This window comes from Lagopus muta, chromosome 3, assembly GCF_023343835.1.
Source record: "Lagopus muta isolate bLagMut1 chromosome 3, bLagMut1 primary, whole genome shotgun sequence".
Taxonomy (NCBI): domain Eukaryota; kingdom Metazoa; phylum Chordata; class Aves; order Galliformes; family Phasianidae; genus Lagopus; species Lagopus muta.
In genome coordinates, this window is record NC_064435.1 from 91,121,692 (window position 1) to 91,145,113 (window position 23,422).

At 38.0% G+C, this 23,422-nt stretch overlaps 1 protein-coding gene across 3 annotated transcripts in view; it reads right to left on the minus strand.

Annotated features, from left to right (window-relative positions):
- Window positions 1-22,492, minus strand: part of SLC9A3 (solute carrier family 9 member A3) — a 54,665-nt gene extending 32,173 nt beyond the window's left edge. The window contains exon 1 of one of the 3 annotated variants that reach the window (XM_048940720.1): window positions 21,979-22,491. In XM_048940720.1, coding sequence (XP_048796677.1) covers window positions 21,979-22,174 — 196 coding nt within the window. In that variant the 5' untranslated portion in view covers window positions 22,175-22,491. Of the gene's footprint in view, window positions 1-4,104; window positions 4,179-21,978 lie in introns of those variants that run through there. The other 2 variants (XM_048940722.1, XM_048940721.1) reach the window with 2 other exon arrangements.
- Window positions 22,493-23,422: the final 930 nt, after the last annotated feature.

Genomic DNA, 23,422 nt, shown 5'->3' on the forward strand with positions numbered 1-23,422 from the left:
AGTAAACAAAAGCATGGCATGGTTGCAAAAATCTGCATGACTATCTGGAATATGGCATTTCTTTCACATCATTCTTGCCACTGCTGAAAAGTACCACCCACTGCCTCATTCTGCTTGCATCCATTAGCTGGTCTCCACAAACATTCAGCAAGCATTCATGTATGCCAGTGGTGCAATTATTTTCACATGGAGGAATTCAATTATGCACCTTTGCTTCATATGAACTTCCATGTCAGATACCAAATTGTCAGACTGACCCTCTACTGCCATCTGTCACACAGCAACAAAATATAACAGAATATTGGCAGTAAGGCTCAACCTTTACTGCCTTAAAACCAACATCCGTGTCTGAAATTACAAGCTAATATAATAAAATAGGAGGCATCACTTTCGGAGCATCCCCTCATACATCTGTGTGCCTAGCTTGAATAGATATTCCACCTGACTGAGAAGTAAAATATTATCCAGAAATTATGGACAAAGAGTTTAGCATGAACCCACGGTTGTGAAAGAAATCCCAAGCATCAGTAAGGACAGCAAGCAGTGCAGCTCATATAAATTACTCTGTGAGCCACCCAAAGGTGAAATTTAGACTGTTTTCACTGCTGTCAACTCTGAAAAGTAAATGAATGCCTATTAATGAGGCAAGGGAAAGAGCAAAGAAACACAAATAAGCACAATATTTAAAGAAAATTTTTGCCTTTCATTTGCCATTTCATGCTAAACCTGGCTTAGCAGATTAAACTGCGCTGTGGATAAATTGCACTTGAATTCAAGTATCACTGACGTAGAAGCTTCCTACAAAGTTGAGAAACAATTGCACAGCATAAACTACCTGTAAAAAACAAAACAAAACAAAACAAAACAAAACAAAAGACCTGACACTTCTTCCTTTAAGATCCATGGAAAGGAACTGTATGTAGCATTTGAAATATCTCAGAAGGAAGACAAAAATTACCAGATTATTATTTGATAGTTGGGTCCAGTTTCTTTTGAATCTAGTAAAACAATATACTCAAAGTAAGTTTTCCACACTTGAAGAATACAGTAACTTAGATTAAATCCTGCAGTGGAATTTACAACATTCAGTGAACTGTCTGCTAGTCTTTAAAGTGTCCTGAAGCTGCTTTAAAGGAAGCGATTCAACAGATCAGCCTTTTTCACATTCACTAAATAAAATGACTGGTTTCTAAATAAAAAAGGGAAGTTAAGTAACAAGAAGAAAAAACAAGAGAGTAAAAAACAAGATGTCATGTACAATTCATGTTCAAATCATTTAATTTTGTAGATCCGCAAGCAAAAAGAATTTGAAGTAGATTTTTCTAGATTTCTTTCCAAATTCTCTCTAACAGAACCTGTTATTTTTTATGAATGCTGAATTTTAGATATCAAGAGAAACAATTCAGTGACTGGATTTCAGAATTTTTGGCTTTGTTTCCAGCTGAAACGACAGAGTTTCCGCCTGAACATTAATTTTAAAATTAAAAAGCTGGAATTATCTGTTTAATATTCTATTAAATTCCTGGATTTATACAGCAACAGACCTTGTAAATACTGAGAAAAATTGTGATAGTGTCAGAGTCACTGCAACCACCAAAGCCACAGCATGTAAACAATATGCAGCAGGTCATTCAAAAAAATTAAGAGCTGATTTATAAAGATGCTATTAATTACCTGCTGAAATGTTTTGTTGCTCTCTTATTTGCTTGTTTGTTTGCTTTAATACTTCTTCAAATAAAATCCAAGGAATCAAAAAATAATTTAAATTATAAGCAGATTTTTCAGCCTTTTGGCTTCCATAGTTTGCCTGAGAGTGCAGAAATCAATTTGCAAACATTTCTTAGTTCCTTCTACCACTACTGACAGTTTGGTTTATATCAGCTGTATTTTTGCTAGTGGGTCAAGCACATACTGCTAATATGCTATTAGTGTGTTTTTCAGTTTTGAGTTTGTATTTTCATATACACAGATCAAATAATCATATGATATCAAGTCACAGTTGACTCTGAGATCCAAGACTTGATTCTCTCTAACTTCTGAGAAGCCTTGCCACTGACCAAAAGTAAAAGCAAAACACTGCAACTTTTAGTGATTCTGTACATTTTCTTTATAGATATGCTATCCATAGTATCTTCCTGCTTATGCAGCCTGCACAGAGGATCTAGGAAATTCAGTTATGATCATAAGAACTGGAAGAACTATTTGATCACACATCAAAAACCTCCATTATCACAACTCCACACATGATGATCCTCATTTCAGAGATTTTTGCTCCTGCTAAATCTCTGTGAAGCTACATCATCAGCCTTCACCTCTTTCTATCACAGTATTCATAGCAATTTTATTCACACATTTGCCTGTGTGAAAATTATTTCAATTTTCTTGAACAGTTCTTTAACCGTGATGTTAAATCCTTAATTTCTTGTTACATATCTGCAGGGAAAAACCTATCTCTTTCTGTTGCTTGTCTTTGTACTGTTACAGCAAGCTGTTTATCTTCACTCTCCAGTTGAGCTCTGTCTATTTCATTCTGAGTTCAAGAGTCATCAGAAGTATAGACTGCCTTCTGCATCAGTTACCATAGGAGCAACATGTCCAACACCATTAATAATTTCCAGTCACAGGTATAATCTATAGTTCTGCTACACCCTGGCTTCATTATCCCATTGGTGACTCACAGTCAACCCGTGTGCAGTTTGTGTACAGTTCATACATACATATGCCACTCTCTTCTTGTTCACAACTTCACGTAGAAATTCTTGTTACCATTCCCTGAGTGAAATTTCTCTTTGTATTTTAGCTTTTTTTTTTTTTCATTTTCTCTTGCTCTTAGAATTGCATAATTATTTTAGTTCAGTAATGAGATCTACAGTACATGATGCTTATGGAAATTATATCTGAAACCTGCAATAGGATACTTACTTTTTTTGCAGTGGAAATTAAAACAAACAAACAAAAACCTGCATAAGACTTGTACAAAAAATGAACTTTAATTACATGTACAAATAATCTCCTTATAGTTTCTTTCGTTACCTTGTCCTACCTTCGATCTCCTAGTAACCTGTATATCCATTTAGGTCTAAATCAAGAAAAAAATCTTTCATTGTGTTTTAAAAGGGTTCATTTCAAAGAAACTCAAAGCACTAAAAAGCACAAAGCACAAGGAACTGCCTTTCTCATCTGTCCAGGAAATGTCTGAGCAGACTCCACACGGCTGAAGCTGCTCATTACAATTTGTATTTGCTTTTTTAAGCTTTATCTACAGAGCACACTCAGTATTTATTTCCTGGTCAGATGACCGATAACATTTTTTATAGTTTTTCAGATTCTGTTCTGTGGATGTGTCAACAAAGGTATTCTTATGAATTGATTTAGTTGTTTTTGAATTGTTTACATACAGGAGATAGAAAACATTTAAGGAAATAGCTTTTACTAATTACTTAGTCAGAACTTAAATTATTGTGTTAATGAATCATATGCTTTTACCAAATCTAGCAAAATAAGATTTACTGAAAAAAACAAGAGATATTCTATCTATGAAGAAACTTGGACCAAATATTTTATACCCACGTATCATGTAACAAGTAGTATGAGTATTTTTTGGTAGGCCCTTGGGTACTGTCTTAGAATCAAAGAATCATAGAATGGCTTGTGTTGGAAGGGACCTCAAGATCCAACCCCCCTGGCACAGGCAGGGAAGCCAGCCACCAGATCAAATCCTGGATTAGGTTGTGCAGGGTCCCATCCAACACAGCCTTAAACATCTTCAGGAATGGGGCATGCACAACCTCTCTGGGCAGCCTGTTCCAGCACCTGATCACACGCTCAGTAAAAATCCCCTGACATCTAATCTAAATCTCCCTTCCTTTAGTCGAAAACCATTCTCCCTCACCCTATCTGTATCAACCCTTGTAAAAAGTTGATTTCCCTCATGTTTATAAATTCCCTTTAAATATTGGAAGGCCACAGTGAGGTCTTCCCACATCCTTCTATTTTCCAGGCTGAACAAGCCTAATACCTTCAGTCTATCTTCATAGCAGAGGTGTTCCAGCCCTTAGATCATCCTCATAACCCTCCCGTGGACCCTTTCCAAAAGCTCCATACCTGTCTTTTGTTGGGTTCCCCAGACTTGGACACAGTATTTCACCTGGGGCTTTGCAAGGGTGGGATAGAGGAGAGCAGTCACTTCCCCGTCTTAAATAAAGTACTAGAACATGAATATTAATAGTAATCATTCTTGTTCTTGGACATATTTTTTGTAAGCAAGACACAAAGTCCTTCATATTTAACTTGTTTAGATAAACTGGTCTGAGCTTAGTTTTATCCAGCTCATGAAAGATTTCTTTGTCACATATGCAATGATTACCATTTAAAAAGCGTACAGCATTTTAATGAGCTCATTAAATAGGAGATTTTGGGTCACTGTTCTCTGTAGGTGAACAATTAACAAAATACATTAGCAATTAAAAGTGCAACCAACATACAGGTCAAGGTTCCCAGCTGACAGGTCATAACATAACAAGATAGCCCCAAGTCAAATTCAAAGAAGTGTGTGAGTAAGCAACTATTATCTCTATAAGCAGTTAGAGCATAATGAAGTTTAAGCAGTTGGGTACAGATTATCATAATTATGCCAAGTAGTTCTTTTTTGAAGGAACAGTCCCACTGCAGTGCAAGTGCAAGCACTTGGCCCTTACGGAACTGAACGACACTAAAAGATAAATGGGAACAGTCAAAAATAATATTTCAAAATGAGAGCAGAGTGCACATTAGAAAAACCTTGAAGTGTAATAGAGGATATAAAACAGGGCAGCAAATTATCAGAAAAACCACTTCACTTCCTGTGTAAAGGTATCAGAATTAAGTTTTAAAGATAATCTTCTTGAACAAGATAATGCTCCTCACTGAGGACTGAGGTCATTTCAGGTTTGCTATGGCTTTTCCGTGTAAGGATTCTCTTTCAGTACACAATATTCCATAGTTAATACAAATATAAATGTGGAGTTGAATCATTTCATACAGTGTATTTGAGAAAAATGTTTCCTTAGGACCTTTACTTTAACATGATAAATGAATTGAAACAAGTCTCCATTTGAGTATGTTTTGTCTTTTGCTCATACAGATAAAGAACTTCAAAGAAGTGGATTACTAGTGATATATGGAAACAGTTATGGTATTAAGATAGATTACACAAAAAATTACCAAAGCCTGAACGCACCACAGGATAAGTTATTTTCCTTGTTTCGGGTCCATTCCAGGTACAAGCAAAAAAGGAAGATAAAGAAGAGGAGAGGGACCTGAGTGTTCTGGTAGGGTGGCCATGAGCCAGCCAGTGTGTCCTGGTGGCCAGAAGGCCAGTTGTATCTTGGGGTGCATTCAAAGTTTGTGGCCTGCAGGTTGAGGGAGGTGATCCTCCCCTCTACTCTGCGCTGGTGAGGCATGTTTAGAACACTGTGTCCAGTTCTGGGCTCCCCAGTTTAGAAAAGACAGGGATCTCCTAGAAGAAATTCAGTGGAGGACCACAAAGATGATAAAGGTCCTGGAGTATCTCCTGTATGAGAAAGAGCTGAGCAACCTGGGTCTGTTCAAACTGGGGAAAAGAAGGCTGATGGGGGATCCAATTAATGCTTATAAATATCTAAAGGGAGGTGGGAGACTAATGAGGCCAAGCTATTCTTGGTGGTGTGCAGTGACAGGACGAAGAGCAGTGGCCTAAAACTTGGACACAGGAAGTTCCATACAAACATGCAGAAGAACTTCTTTACAGTAAAGATGATGGAGCACAAGAACAGGTTGACCAGAGAGGTTGTGGAGTTTCCATCTGTGAAGATATTGAAGACCTGTCTGCATGCCTACCTGTGTGACCTATTGTAGGTACCTTCTTTATGAGGGGGATTGGACTTGATGGTCCCTTCCAACCCCTCTAAATGTGTGATTCTGTGAAAAAGTCTAATAGTGGTGCTTGAAACTGAAAATTTACTTCTAGTGTAGGGACCTCCTGTTCTTCTTCCTCCAGGGGATGGCAAGGATTTCTTACTGGTTGCTGCCTATTAGGAGAGATATAATTATAGTTTAAGATCTGAGGGGAATAGCAATGAAGAGTGCTCCAAGTCATAGGGTAGGAAAACACTTTTTAGTAAAACTCAGTTTTTACAGATTAATTATTTTTACTAACAAGCTTGAATCAGTTTTAAGAGAAAACACTCCCTATAGGTATAAGGTATTAAGAACGATGAATAAAATATGCCCAAAACATAAAAAAGAGTATTTTCCTGAGATTCTTACAGGGCTGTGGAAGTCCCTTAGTGAAGTATTTGGGATTTCAAAACTTTGTGAGGAAAACAGAGAAAAAATAAGTTTTCTATGAGGCTGCCAGCGAAAACATTTGTCACTCACCTATTTCTCCACATACAAATGCCTTTATGGAGCTCCACTTAATGATAGACTCCCTTGTTTAATATTAATAAGTTCCAATCAAAAAGAAGATGGTAAGGAATTGAGCAAGGAAGATGATATCTTTGAAAGACGTAGGTAAGAAATCCAATGTTACAATCCTTATTGTATATTGAACTATATGAACACTTATTTGTTCATTGGAAGTTTCTGAAAGCAACATTTTTACCAATCTATCCTGAGAGTTTCTGACTTAGGCAACAGAGAGCAGATGACAAGACATGCTTCCTTACTGGATGCATACCTTCCAGCCCTTAAAAGAAGTATGTTGTCAGAAATCTACGATTTATTTTTCCAGAGAGCAAAGCTGAGACCTTTCTTTTCTCACAACTAGATGCCATTATTGAATACACTCTAACGTGGCGCCTTTTTTTTTTTGTTGTTTGTCCTTACAGCTTTTCTGAGGAAGTAATATATTAACTCTCATATCTTTATTATCTCCTTTGAGAGCTGAAGAACACACTAGTAACAAGAAGAATAGAAGACTGGATAGTGACCTCATACTGCATAATGTGTTACATGGAAAGTAGCTTCAGTATTTCAAAATAGGGTAGAAAGGTAATTGCGTGACAATTGTATCTTCAACTATGCATTTGTATTTTGTAGTGCATACAGAGACAAAATAAGAAATCTTAGCATTGCTGAGTATGCAAAAGGAATTTCCTGGTAAGATTAGCTTAATTTGTCATAGTTAAGAAAGTTAAAGGAGGGAAAAATCCAACTGTCTAAAAGCTACATTTGTAATAACTCACATCTCAAATCTCATTACTGCAAGTAGCTGCATGTTTCAAGAAGAAAGGAAGGTGGAAACAAAACTCAAACCTCTTCCTACCTAAAAATCAACATCCCAGAATATCATGCACATAGAATAAACATGGTACTCAATACAAGATCATGTCAGCATAGGATCCTTTACATTATCAGATCCCTGTCAACAAGGAATAAAGATTTTACATGTACTTCTAAGTATGTTAGTGCAAAATTCATTATGTGAGAGCAGTTCAGTATAAATAAAATGTTGCACCTAGTATGTGAACAGTGATGTCTATATTGAAGGGAGCTAAATTACTTAACACAGATAAATCAGAAATGAAAGAATGACTACAGATGGAAAAAAAAAAGTGTATAAGACTTAAATCTTAAAAGCTCGGTTTAGCACTTCCATATGTACATAAATGCCAGGGTAGGTAAGAGAGGGAAAGAAAGAGAGAGAGAGAGAGAGGGGAAAGACAGTTAAGGAAAAAAAATGATAGAGGAATATCAAGCCAAATTTCAGCTGAATTTTCCACAAATGTATGGATTCTGCACTCTCTATGCGTATAGCATCTAAGTAATTGTATGATACATGGGATATATTTTACCATTTTCTTTTCAGTCCTGGTCAACCTCCTGTAGCTGTCTCTGTTTGAAAAGGATAATTGGACTAGATGACTTCCAAAGCTCCTTTTCAACCTCAGACATTCTGTAATTAATGTTTAGTTTGTGAACAACTAAACCAGTTTCATAATTTGCATGTCTGTTAGTCATATTCATCACTGACATGCATTTCCCAGAGTATCGGGGGAGTTATCAAGATTCTTTCAGTCACAGATGAAGATAATGTGTTTTAGGGACTACAGTACAAGCACTGCTATAGTGACTATTAGCTGTATTTTACAGCACTGGACAATAAACAGAAAAAATATTTATCACATGGGCAATGGGTATACAGACCAGATAATACTGATTCTACTACACGAGGCAGTAAAAGGAAAATAGAGCTACAAACCATTCATTCTTAATTTGCGTAGGTCTTTCCTAACCTAAGATCTTCAGAACACATACATAAGTTGAGTTCCCATCTGCACAGGCAGATTTATCTTCGGGTGGTTTTAATTTTTCCTTCTGAATCACAATAAGCAGCTTTTTACATCCTCATACTTTCAGACATCAGTGGCATTTCTCAAGTGAACATGCCTTGGAAACTTCACTTTTAATAGCATAAACTATGTTGTATTCCTCTGGAAAGTCTGAATAATTAAGATACTTTATTGAGTGCTTCAGAGCAAAAAGCTTTAGCATTTCAGTTAATTAGCCTTTTTCTTTTTTTAACTCTTTTATTCACAACTATTCAAGACATGAAAATGAGACGTTCTTCTGTTAGTGAAATGGTAAAGAATATAAGGTTGCAAATAAGAGTAATGTATCATAGTAGAATCAGGGAATCATAGAATCTTGTTGGAAAATGCCACTAGGATCATCTTGTCCAACTGTTAACACATCATCACCATCGCCCACCATGCCCCCAAGTGCCACATCTATCCTTTTCTTGAAAACCTCCAGGGATGATGACTCCACCACTTGCCTGCACAGACTGCCTCAAAGCCTTGCCACTATACCTGAGAAGAAATTTTCCAAATATACGCAACCTGAACACTCCCTCATGTAATTCAAGGCCATTACCTTTCGTCCTATTGCAAGTTACCTGGGAGAAGAGGCCAAACCCTGCTTCACAACAACTTCCTTTCAGGTAGCTGTAGAGAGCAACAAGGTCTCCTCTGAGCCTCCTCTTCTCCAGACTAAACCACCCCAGTTCCATCACCAGCTCCTCATAGGACTTGTGCATCAGACCCTTCACCAGCTTCATTGCCCTTATGCTCTAGCACCTCAGTGACTTCCCTGTAGTGAGAGGTCCAAAATTGAATAAAGTACTCTAGGTGCAGCCTCACCAGTACCAAAAACAGAGATGACCATCTTCCAAGTCCTGCAGGCTACATGATTTCAGATAGCCAGGACACCACCATGTATTAATGAACTGCCACTCTCCCTCACTGCATTATAAATGTAACAGCTCTTTTTTAGACCCATATTCAAAGTGTAATAACATTATCCTAACACTAGGTAATGTCTGGTTGTTGATCAAATTAGCATGGGTGTGGGGTAGGTGGAGGTGAATTACAAGGGCCCCATTGATGATTAATTTCAGTGCTGTATTTATCACAATATACAGAAAAGAAAGTGCAGTTTCTGGACTCGTTTTTATTTCTAATGAAACTCTTGCAAAAATGAAGAGCTTATATTCCTAAATATTATCCAGAAAAAAAGGGTAACAAAAAACCCCTTCTTTTCCTGGATACTTCTACTTCATTAGATATATACCTTTTCATAATTTGCAGGGCATGAGTTTCAGAATCTGTTATAGATAGAAGACAGCCACTCAAACAACTGGCTTGAGTGATCTACAATCTGCCTTGTTTTACAGCATATATTTTGTTCTTTTTGAGTGGAATTAAAAGAGTTTGCTGCATTATACATTATGGAATACATAAGCAGAAGAAATAAAGTATGTATTAAAATAGAAAAATAAAGTTTCTGCCACTGTGGATAGCTAAACCTTTTAAAAAACTTGTTATGTGCAATGATGCAATGCAGCAACTGGCAGATATATAATCCCCCTTTTAAACATCCAGAAAAAATAAGGGTTGATAGGACTGTTGGGAAAGGATAACATAGCGGTTCCCCACATTGAAGGAATACTTAATATAGCACTGAAGAAAACAAAGTGATGCTTACTATTTACCTCACTTATAAAATGCCTTACTAGTGGGGAAAAAATAAGCCTTGCTATGCATGCTCATTTTACACCTCTAACATGCTGTATCCTCTAAGATACACCAGTCCAGAAAAAATATGTAGAGCTACTGAATAAATCCCTCTGAAGACAGATTTAACAAGCCAAGAATCTGTTTTCTTGAAGCCTTATAATGCAAATTCTAAAATAATTTTACATAACTCATTCATGGCAAGAGATTACAAATAATGGTCATATTTATAGAATCAGTCATCAGCTTATGAAGAAATTCTTTCAGTGAATGGAAAAGTAAAATTAACAGAAAATCTTTTAGACTTTAGCAAATATTTATCTTCTTTATGATAAAATAACATAAATTAAGAAACATATGAATTAATATGTAAACCTGTTATACATTCAATATAAAGCTATTTGAATCTTCTGCGACACGTATCTTCACATAATAATTCATCTTGTAGGAACTTAAGACAAGTTGTAGAAGCCACAGAATCACATAATTGCTGAATGGTGAAGGTTGGAAGAGATCTCAGACAACTTTTGAACATCTGTCTCTAAGGATGAAAACTCCACACTTCTTTGGGCAACCTGTGCCAGTACTCTATCATGCACACAGTAAAGAAGTGTCTCCTGATATCGATATTAAAAGGAGTCTCTTCTTTTCCAGGTTGCGCCCATTTTGTCCTGAAATGATCCTGGTTCCATCCTCATTGTATCCTCACTTCTAGGATCTATTAACATTGACAAATATTGATAAATATCCCCCCTGTGCCTTGTCTTCTCTAAAGAGTGTCAATATTCTCAGCCTTTCCTTGTACAACAGGTGCTTCAGTCCCTTGATCATATTTTTGATTCCCATCTGTGCTGGGAAGCACATCTCTCTAGTAACTCCATCTCTTTTGTTCTGGGAACCTAAAACCTGGACACATTACTTCTAGAGTGGCCCCACTGGTGCTGAGGGAAAGAATCACCTCCTTCAACCTGCTGTCAACACTTTGCACAAAGAGCCCTAGAATACTGTAAGTCTTCTTAATGGAAAAGTGCACATTCCCGATGTTCATCTTGCTATCTACCAGGAATTCCAGGTTCTTTTCTGTGAAGCTTCTTTACAGCTGGGTCAATCCCAAAATGTACTGGTGCCTGGGGTTGTTTTAGGCCCATCTCTCCATCCTTTTCTCTTGTCCCTTTCTGGGGTGTGGACCCACAGGTCCCTCCACCCAGCTAGTCATGGAACTGGGCCAAATCAGCCCATAAACCATCAACGATGTGGTTCCTGTTAGTTCATTTCTTCAGGCTGTCAACACCCCTATAGATGGCAGCACAACTTCCTCTCTCCTCTACCCACCATTGAATTACATCATTTTTTATTCAACATACATAATAAGACTCCCATCTGCAGCTTCCATCCTGCTCCTTCTCCCACAGTACATCCTATCCTATTTCTTTCCGCAACGGACCAATGCACTGATCAATACAAACTCTTTTTTTTAAATGCAAACCATATTACTCAGCTTTTTACATTAGAAAGATTAAGTATAACTTAAATCTACTTTTGTCTATAAATATATACATCATTGCTTTTCCACATGACATCTATAGTAGCAAGTGTTATAGAAATATATCAAAGTAAACAAAATATTTAGGCAATATTTCTACTTAGAAAATGATAGCACTAACTTCCAATAATTATCATCCATGAGAAATGATCTGAACAGGTAACTAAATAAAAAAGACAGCTGACATGCACTCCAAATAACATACCTTGACAAAACTTACAGTTCAACAGCAGAAATGTGCTCATAGCCAGAGTTAGTGCTTACACGGCTAGTTGTGCAGTGAAAGGAACTTAGGAATGGAACATCATATAAGGAGTTAATTAATCACTATGGACATAACTGTCATAGACACAGAAATTTCCTGTTCCTTTCTGTAAAGAAAGGATGCACTGTATTTACAGAATATCCACCCACATAACTCTGCAGTAGTTTTGATTTTTGTTTTGTTGTTATTGTTTCATGGAAGGAACAATGAGAGTCTCTTCTTGGGAAAATCCTGTTAGAAACTGGGAAACTGAGATACAATGACACAGTACCAGTTTCACAAGTTAAAAAAAAATAAAAATGATATCAACATTGTGTAGAGAACTACAGAAGTGTGCTGTTCTGTATGCAGCTGTGGGTGGATGAGAAACTCTATCATCCTGTTCTGCAGGAAATAAGGAATTCTAAGGAATACTACATCCACCACCTCTGAGGTTACATAGGTTACTGCTGAATCAGGTGGCTATTACCAGTTAACATAACTTACAACACATACATGTCAAATAATACTATTTTCTGAATTATCAGTTCATCCTGGAGAATGATTTAAGTTGTCTGAAATAACAGATTAAAACGTTACATCAGTTAAGAGAAGGCAGAGGAGAGAGTGACACAGCTAACACAAACCAGTGGAAGAAAATTGAAGCCGTTTTAATGGGTAAGCATCCAGGTTAGAGTTAAATTTTATGCTGACATCTCACCATTCCTTCCTTTGAGTCACAAGGGCATAGCCATCATGAATTGTATGGCCACCATATATTGTCCTCTCTTCTAGAGAGTCTCCAGGCTATGCATAAGAACAGAACAAAAGAACTACTATTCAGACTGGTTAAGTGAAGTTGCATATGCCTAAAATGTCAAGGCTTGAAGATCTACACCCACATACCAACCCATACTACTATCCCACAGGAATATGAGGATTTTAGTAACTCCATACTGGAACAATACTTAGTTGTTAGATGTGTTATACAATCACATAACAACTGTACCTCCGATTTAATTGTTAGTACATCAACCTAGAGTTATTCTATGTTATATCACCTCTCATTTCTGAATACCACTATAACACTAAAACAATACAAAAACATTCAAGGAGTCAGAATATTTTAACTATGACAAAATAGTTAATATAGAATCAGTTTTGTGTTTGGACAAGTCCCCCCATTTGTTTACACTTGGGAGATTTCCATTAAAAACCTTACTGGCTCAAAACCACAGGTTTCTGAATGTTCAATATTTTCCTTCAAGCTCCAATTTTGGAAGCAAACTGACCAATAAAACTTCTACTTTTCATTTTTTAAAACTGGTAATTTTTGAAGAGAGAATCATAACCAAATTCTTTTGAAAAGATGTACAAAATCTGCTTGGAGATTTTCTTTCTTAAAGTTTGTCTACAGTTTTTTAACATTAGAGGTTGACAAAAGGCCCAGTTTGCTCAGGGCTTTTTTTTTTTGTCTTTCAATAGATAACAGCTGAAGAACTCGCATAGCGCATATTAATGAACCCAGAATTATTTCTTCTTGGAAATCCTTGGAAAAAGAAACTTCTATTTTCATTTACTGGAAGAAGAAAACTCCTGGAACCACCTATTTAAAAACCCACTTTCCCATAGGACTTTCAGAACACCTTTCCATTTTCTTTTTCTTCCACAATGAAACATTAAATATTCGTGCTTTAATTAAAAGTGTTTCCACTTGAGGTCTTGCATTCCATCTCAACTCTTCCTTGTCAGCCTGTAGGTAGTTTCAGTATTTATGACTTCACAGTGCTTTACATAGCAGCCAACTGGGTATCAAGTCTCTCTTTTCATACTCGGTAAGCTATTTCACAAGATAAATCAAATTAATACAACAAGGCCAATCAGCCATGCTCTGCAGTTTACAGAGACTTTTAACACTCAGTAAATCTAAATGGGTGTCACTTCTTAACTAGGTAAAGAATAATTAGAGTCTTTAGTACTTTGAGATATGAATTTAACTGGACTACTGCAGGGAGATGAGAAAAAATTACAGGCAGTCTGCTGAAAGTGTAAAAAGAATATTCAGAAAAGAAATAGACAAGAAATAAGTAGTGTTCTAGACACAGAACATTTTGTCCTGGAATAGAAAGAGCCAAACAGAAGGTACAGAATAACTCAGTTATCAATTACTCCATTACTTCAGAGTACTTAGAATAGAGTAACTAAAATAGGAGGAAAAGAAGTGTTGTATTTGAATTTAAAACAAAAAGGAAACTGGTTGTGAAACTTACTAATTTCTGATAGACTTCATGTGGTATGAGTCAAAACAACTGGAAATACCACCTTTTTACTGCCACATCAAATAAACAAATCACAAATTATAAACCATAAATCAGCTTTCTTATGAAGGATCTCTAATAGACAACAATTTCACAAAAACAAAGTAGACCTCACAAAAACTTTCACTTGAAGTACTTTTATATATCTAAAAGGGTTTGTTGCTTGCACTCAACTACTTGCCTGCCAGTGGTCTGCTGCTGTGTTACCAAATGACAGATTTACAGTCACATTGGGGTTTGGTAGGCTAAGTAATAAGTGACCTCAGCTCTAAAGACAGTAAATCAATGTTTTCAACAAACCTGACTACAGTATTATAAGGATTCCATTGTTCTGCAGAGAATGCAGAGTAGTTTGCGTGCAGGTGCTTGAAAATAATTGATGGCAAAGATCCTTTCTTCGGTATGCATGCCTGAACTGTATTCAGTTCAGGATCATTCTTTAAATGAGACTTTTTCTTATGTAGTTCATACGAGTTGTCATTGCACATTTCCTATTCGTCAGGGGATGTAATCTGAAACTTGTCAAATTATACCGTCCTGATATCTTCTTCCTTACTCTAAATAATTCAGACTCGAGACTCACAAGACTTGGAGAGTGGAGGGGGGGAGGAGAAAGAGAGATGTATGTTTCAGGTAGGCAGAAAAAACAGGAAAAGGATGAATACGATACAAGAGCAGAACAGAAACAAAATGCGGAGATAGATATCCATTTATAAATCACAAATTTGATAGAGAAATGTGCATACAATTGTTCCTAGGACCCAAAATGCGAAGGGATTCTATGATGAAAATGTTATTTTCAGCTGCCTAAAATGATGTCTTAAAAGATGTTGTGCCTTAGACAGCAGTGATTTTACACTGCTTAACATTTCTTATTAAAAGCTATTCTAAACAGAACTGGACAAGAGAAAGCAGAGTATTGCTTAAAATGAAGGCACCTCAGTTATGTAACACTTTTGCCAGCATAAATTTACAGCATTTTTGTGTAGTTGCTTTGCTACTTTAAGGTAGCTAATGAAAAGATATATCCAGGAAGGAAATGTATGCACTTCCTTTATAAGGATGCCAACCTATTCCAGTTTCCTCTGAGATCACAATAAAGCAAGAAATTTAGTATAAATATATATTTTTCCTTGTTATCTTTATCAGTACACAGGGGATGGCAGTCCAGTCTTTCTAGTCACAGCACAAAATCATTTCTCATCACTTGCTAATGAGGACAGCTTTTAAAGAACATTGTAATTATGACAAAATTGGTGCTTTGCAGGGTCTGGAAATATCTTCGCCATCTGATTCTCTCACTCCTTTTTCAGTTAAATACTTACAATAAAGATCTGCTAAGCAATCTTCAACATTTCTTCTTAAAGATAGTATTTACGAGATAGACACAGAGAATTGCCAATGGAAGACCTATTCTCACATTTTTACTATAGTTAAAACAGTACTCTAAATCAGTTTAGTAGCTGACCCTTTTTACTACTCCTAAAATGTCAGGAGAAATTTGGAGTCAAATGGATTTTTTTTTGCTTTGGAGGAAGGGTACAGATTTCTTTAAAGGAGCAAAGTTTTCCTTGAAAAGTCAAAATTAGGTGGGTTGTTACATATGCATTTCACTGTTTCTTCCCTAGCCCATCCCAACATGCTTAACATTCTCCACAGGAATGCTGGTGTTAACAATATGCTCCTTTCTCAGATAAGTGAGACAATACGAAGGGTCCCAGGCATGCAGAAACTGGAGTCACTTCTGGGCATCTCAGATCATAGAATCTAAATATTTTAAAGTCTAGAGAAATAAAGGAAAACTAAAACAAGATGAAAATAACCTTTTTTTCACTGACTTTTTGTTTTTCAACGAATCCCTGCATTCCAGATCAATTGTTTACTTACATGTGTAATAACTATAACTTGACTTTAGGGTAGTTTGCTGACTGGATTTCAGTAAAATAAACTAAACTGATTGTAACAGCATGACTGATATATAGTGGGAACCCATTTCTCTGTAAGCTTAAAAACACAGTGCACTTCACAGCTCATTTTATCTTGGGTTCTTTAGAACTGATGGACTCAAACAAGACAGCATTTGAGGGCTTTGTGACAGACTTAGAATAAACTACACTGACAAAAGCAGTTGGCAAAGGTTTGACTCGCAGATAATCTGAAGGGTATGTACCCTTCTTCCTCATTCCTTTTCACAGCCACATGCTCTCCTGCCATTTCTTACACTTCCTTATCTGATTCACACTGAGCAAATTCAGGAGGCTAAATGGGTAGAAAAATTAAATCTAAAATATAAAGTGTGGATGTGAGAGACAGCCACACCAGGACACAAGCAACCTAGGAGGTTCCTAGAGTGCTTTGAATGGTAGCTTCCTTCTCTGAGTGACAGAAAATCCAATGAGAGGTGTTCTGCTGGGTCTTTAACAAGGGGCTTTTGGGCAGTATAATGGTCAAAGTGACTATGAGATGGTGGAGTTTGGGAAACCTAGGGGAAAGAGGAGGGTGAGAAACAAATTCACAAACCCAAGCTTGAGGAGAGCACAAATAGAACTGGTAAAGGATTTGCTTGTAAGAGTCTCATGGGATGTTCTGGAGACAAGAGAGATTGAAGAAATATGGTTAATATCCAAGGATTTCCTCTAAACTCAAAAGAGATTCATCCCAGCAAAGAGAAAGTCAGGCACAAATGTCAGGAGGCCTGTATGAATCAATAAAACCAAAGCTGAACAGAAATAGGGACAGGTAACCTGTGAGACATACACATGTCCAAGAATGCAGTGATGAAGTCAGGAAAACTGAAGCCCAGATGGAACTGAATCTGGCCACAGACGTTAAAGGCAACAAGAAGGGCTTCTGTAAATACACCAGTGACAGAAAGAAGACTAGGGAAAGCATGGGCCCACTGAATAAGGTGGGGGTTGTGGTTACACAGGACAGGGAAAAAGCTGACGTGCTGAATCCCTTCTTTGGCTCGGTTTTTACTTGCAAGACCGGCCTTCAGGAATCCCAGGTTCCAAAGATCTGAGAGATAATATGGAGCAAAGAAGATAAACTGTTGGTGGAAGAGGATCACATCAGAGAGTACTTAAGCAAACTGAACATACCCAAAGCCATGCATGCTGATGGGATTTATCCAAGAGTACTGAAGACGTTGGCAGATGTCATTGTAAGGCCACTTTATCTCTCAGAAGGGTACTGCTATTTGTGCAGACATGGGACACAGTGAAGAAGAAAAATGGATACGGCATTTTAACAGTAACAATGAGCTTAAGCTGGCCTTACTGAGATAATTTACCTTGTGCAGTAATGATTAGACCTGTAAATAGTAAGGTCAGTAGTCTAGGTAGCAGAAATAAGGCAGTAAATGTTACTCAGACTTCAGTAATGAGCCTCATTGTCACTGGCTACATTGCCACTACAAAAACAAACAAACCAACACAAAAATGTGCTTTGTAGTTTTTTTAGTGCAAAGCAATTAACTGTTGTTTGGGAAAATGTTGTGGTGGTCAAAAAGATGTAAAACACACATAGAAGTCTTGCAGTTACCCAACTGTTAATGAAAATATAAAAACTTTCTCTGCATCCTGGGATTTTGAACAAGTGCAGTGCACATACAGCAGCACACGGTGGATATCCTCAGGTAAAAAACATCCTACTTTTTTTTTAATCTACAATACCATTAGAAAAAAACCCAAACTCATATACAATATTCTTAGATGAAACTTGAATACTGTGTCCAATTCTGGGCTCCTGAAGTTCAGGAAAGACAAAGATCTTCTAAAGAGAGTCCAGCAGTGGGCCACAGAGATGATGGCAGGCCTGGAGCATACGAGGAAACACGAGGAAAGGCTGAGAGACCTGGGTCTCTTCAACCTGGAGAAAGCTGAGAGGGGTCTCATCACTGTTTACAAATATCTAAAGCACAGGAGTCAAGTTGATAGGGACAGGCTCTTTTCAGTGGCATGCAGCAATGGAACAAGAAGCAACGGGCACAAACTAGAACACGGGAAGTTCTATACAAACACAAAGAAGAACTTCTTTACTGTGAAAGCACTGGAACAAGCTGCCCGGAGAAGTTGTGGAGTCCCCTTTTCTGGAGATATTTAAGACCTGTTTGGACACTTCTCTGTGCAACCTGCTGTAGGGAACCTACTGTTTCAGAGGAGTTGTACTTGATGATCTCCAGAGGTTCCTTCCATGCCTACAATTCTGTGATTGTGTGATTCTCTGACTTTCTCTCCTGAGTTTATAATTCCTTTTCTTCTGCCTACTTCCAGAGTTCTTTTTCTCCCACCTGTCTTTGACTTTTTCCTACAACAGACTTTGCTCCCACTGCTTGTATCTTCTATATTTGTGTTTATTAAATCATTGTTTTCAAGTTGTGATCCATTAAAGACATATAAAGAAATAGGAGAGTGCGTGGCAAAGTTACCTAGTCCGTAACTATAAATAATGAGCATGTATGTATGTGTTGATATTACTTGTGCAGTTTGGACAACTGAGATACCAGAAAGCGGACACATAGTGGAAGAAGTCTACCAGGAGGGTTCTCAGATGTACCTGATGTACTTTCTTCATGGAGATAAGGTGTTTTTAAGGCTTAGCTTTACACATGTGAGTAGTTTATTAGCCTTATCCCATAAGGATACTCTTGTGTAGTGATAAGAAAGCCTATCAAAAGAGGAAATAAAGATAATTAGTCTAGATGGAACACTGTGAACCTTAGAATAAGGAGCTGGAAGACTTCAAATGGAGAGGGTCATATCAAATCAATTATGACATGTGAAAAAGTAGACTGAGATTATTTATATTAGACACAGACTAAGTATCTTATAGTTCATGAAAGCCAACTGTCTGAAGACTTATTCCACAGCTTTGTGCCAATACTTAGATTTGTCAAGATGTATAATTATTCCTCACATGAAATAAATTAAAAATTAAAAAATTAAAAATAATAATAAAAAAATAAGCATCTTCTTTTGCATACAGTTCAGAACACTATCTAACACACACTTCTTTCTGTGTTAGAGATATTTAACGACATTTTACATAGTACAGCTTCTAATGCAGAACACTTTGCCAGCACTAAATTAAATTCTGAATGTATGAAACAGGAATAACAAGTTCCAGAAGAGTTAAAAGTGTCTTTTATTAATTACACCCTTCCCAAAATCTTATAATATCACAATCAGAATCATTTTTGTTGGGGAAAAGAGCAAGCTAACTATCAAATAATAAAAAATTAAGCTTACTGTAATGCAAAAGAAAGCAAAGCATCATCATATATCTTTCACCCCTAGCTTGCAATTCCCAGACGACCTTTTGCTAACCCAATTGCCAGTCAACACTCTACCATTTTCTATAGCCACAGGGAGGTGATCTTTCATGATTCACTCTGCCCCCCTCTCCAAAAAATCCAGAACAAAATCATTGTTTTGACTGTACTGTGTTTGCCTGCCTTCAAGTAACACACAGGGTCAGATGTTCTATATTTTCTCCCCCCATTCTTTTCTGTCATCTTTTTAAATTTAGAGATCTTGGTCCTGCCCAGCATTTTTGCCCTTCAGAATCTTCTGATGGATTTCTGTCCTACTTTCCAAAATTCTTGACACACACAGGCAGGTAAAAGGCTGGCAGATTTTTCATTTCCCTTTCCCATTGATTTACATGAACATCTTCACGCTTTCTGCATCAATCAACAGTTGGGCAGTGAATGTACCTTTCTGATCAGCTATATGTTATTTGTGGCTGGTGGGGAGAACAGGAGCATTTATTCCTCTGCAGAGGAATACAGCAGCTGTCCATTACTTCTTCGGAGACAACATATGGGGCAGTACAGGATTGCAATCAGAAATGTGAGAGAAGTCTGAAGTTCGAGAGCTTGGGAAAATGATAGACACTCTCTTCTTACTAGTAAGTAACGTGCTCTGTGCAGCTATGAAATAAGTGCAAATAATTTTAAAATAGAACCAGTGGTATTCATCTTCCTAACTCCTAGAATCAAATATTTGCAGATGTACTACACGGTTTATGATAAAATGTCTCATCTTAATTCAAGACAATCTCATTCCAAGCCTCGGCATTTTAAGTATAAATCGAAGTCTTGTTAGCTGCACTGAGTTTCTCCCACAGCACAGATCTGGCTATTAAGCACTAATATTATTTTGAATAACACTGGTACATATAGAAAGCAGCAAAGTCTTAATAACAGAGAGTTAATACTTACTAAGAAAAGAATGGTTCAGACAAGGAGTCTTTATTTAGATTAGTTAGCACAAATTTACAGAGGCTCAACATTGTCACTGCTTTTTTCACCATATCTGGTTTCTCCAGTTTTCTACTCTATATAACCCATCAATACAAATCAATTAAATCAAAACTGCATTTTTATGTAATCTAGATAATGTAGCTACCATCTGAAATACTTGTAGTTCAACACTGATTCCGTTGACAATATTTATCTTCTGGTCATATCAGCAAGCATCTAAACGATGCCCATAGTGCTGAAAACCACTTAACAACATAACCCTTGCATAACTTGTCTCCTCCCTTTTTAGAAAAGCATTATTTCAGTTTATTTGAATGTGGAAGCAGTACTTTTCACCCATCCTCGGTGCATTTAGCTTATGTGCAACTGTATGTATGAGCTGTCTATATCTTTCATTTGGCGCAACATGCCAAATCCATGGTGTATGATGTTGACATCCCATCAGTATTACCAGTACAAGTACAGAATATTGGCATGATTTTCAGCTGGTCACGCAGCCAAATTGCTACTGATTTTAGAAAATACTTACTGAAAATTGAAAATGATGTTGATAATATCAGCCAAACTGACAGTGGTCTCATTTTAGATCCAAAAGGTAAAAGTATCCAGTGGAATGGCATCAAATTGATTCAGGTAAAGTTCAGACTGGACAGTAGAAAAAGGTTATTCACAAGAAACTGATTGGGCACTGGAACAGGCTACCTGGAGATGTGGTTATGACACTAAGTCTGCTGAAGTTCAAGAAATGTTTGTACAATGCTCTCAGATGTAGGGTTTAAATTTTAGATAGTCAGATGTGGAGCCAAGAGTTGGGCTTGATAATCCTTGTGAATTGTTTTCAATACCAGATATTCTATGATTCTATGATTCCAATAGAAGATAATAGCATCATGGAAATAAAATACATTCTAAATAAGCAGCCACTTTTCTAGTTCAGCAAACAGTATTATTAATGTGAGATTGCTTTTGGAGGTGTCACAAGGTTCAGAGAACAAGAAGGAGCATTCACATGTATTTGCACATACTGCATTCAATTAGACTAAGTCACTGTTACCTTTCTCTGTGAAATAATTTTCCTTATTTTCTTTCACTAATACAACAATGCTTTGCAAAGCAGAGATTGCCAAGCTCATAAGTTGGTTTTATTGCGTTTATCTGTGATGGTGGTAGCTAATAAATCTGCCAATTATATCCAAAAGAACAGCATACTGTCAGTTGGAATGGGCACTTGATAAGCAATAAGGCTTAATCTTCATTTCATGTCTGTAAAAAGTCTTTTCCTGAGAACAACTGTAATGAAAGGCTTCAAGGAATGCAACCATGTGTAAGGAGTCAGACACAAAAGCCAGAGTCCTAGGTGTTGAAAATGAACTACTTAACTCCCTCGGGAAGGTGAAAATCACACTGCTAAGCGCTATGTAAGGCAGTATTATGAAATCAGGACAGAGTACAGTAAAACCCCTGAAAACGGGTCAGTGGACTTCTGATAAGCTCTCTTCATTTATGTTGGATGTGAGAAGGAAAAAGAGGAAGGGGAGGGAAGAGGACATATTAATATATAACTCGGGACTCACCAATTTTGGCCAAGCTGGCCACAAGTATCCAGAGTGTAATGACATAAGGGTCCTTTACGTGATCCCATCGGAAGGAGACGATCGCAAAGTTCTGAGGATGGCTGTTATTTGTAGGGCTTCCCGAGCTTCTCTCTCCTAGCGCTGCTGGGAGATCCATCAGTCCCAGGAGGAACCCCATTCTAGAGACCTCTCTCATCTCCAAGCCACACAACAAAATCCTGTTTCCCCTTCGCGGAGAAATCCCTCCTCTTCGGAGGTCCTTGGGGGCGAGGTGCTCGTCTCCTCGCACAGACGCTCTGCTAGAGCGGGTCCCGTCCCGCCACCGTCGGCACGGCTGCACGGCCGGCCCTGGTGCTTCTTTGCAAGAAAGTGTCAGGGGCTCTGGACATAGGCAGATGCTGCGAGTTGGGTTCCTGCTGCTTTCCCGCACCTGCCTTTATCAAGCCGTTCCAGATCGGTCGGAGGCGGAGCTTTTGTGACTCCGTGGAGGCAGCGGTGCTGCCCCTTAGCTGAGCACCTTTCGGGATCAGCAGAGTTCCGCTCCGCCGAGGCGGCGATAGAAGGCTGGGTTGTGGGTTGTGCCAACCGCCCCGGCTCGGCTCCGAGCACATGGGGGTTGGAAAGAAGCGACCTTGTGCTCTCGGTGCTAGGGGCCAAGGCTGGGGCGCTTCCGCACGCACGTCCAAGGCGGAGCCCAGGATCGGAGCTCAACTGGGGCTGGATGAGGAGGTTCGTCCTGATGCCTTTGAGGTATAGCGAAACGGGTCAGCCGCTCCGTCAGACGCGGTACTAATAGTACTCCCAAAGGGAGTGCATTTTTTTCAGCTGTTCAGCTTCAAACCGCCTTCGGATCTGGTTCGCTGAGCTTTCACTTCTGTCCACCAGGGAGCACCTCTGCCGGCAGTACTCGAGGATACTACACCAGCAAGAAAGGTTTGACTTTCTGTTCAGATTTGCTTGCAGCTCTTTGTTGAGAAGTACTGTATTAAAGATACTCCTTGCCTTCTCTCCCTGTTCTTTTTTTATTTGTTACAACGTGAAATCTTTCAGAAGGTTGTTGCCTTTCCCCAGAGCCATGCTGATAACATTTGCCCGATGTCCGGGGCAGTGCATACTGCATGCCAGCAGCACATGATATTCATCACTCTGAAGAAAAAAGACAGCAAAGCAGCATGGTCCTAGCACACTGCACCTTTCTACACACTGTGGCAACATCTCTAACCTCTGTTGCGTGCCCTGAAGCATTCCGACTGCCCCATGCTATCCACCCCTTAAGTTACCTATTCAGGAAAAAGATTACCTGTTTCACTTATGTAACAAGAAGGTTGGTCAGGAGATTACAAATGAACAGGATAAGGTCTCCATTAAAATGTTCAGAAGGTAAAGAAATGACTTTGATTATTTCAAACATTTGAGAGAAAAGCTATGTACTTTTTGGAAATCC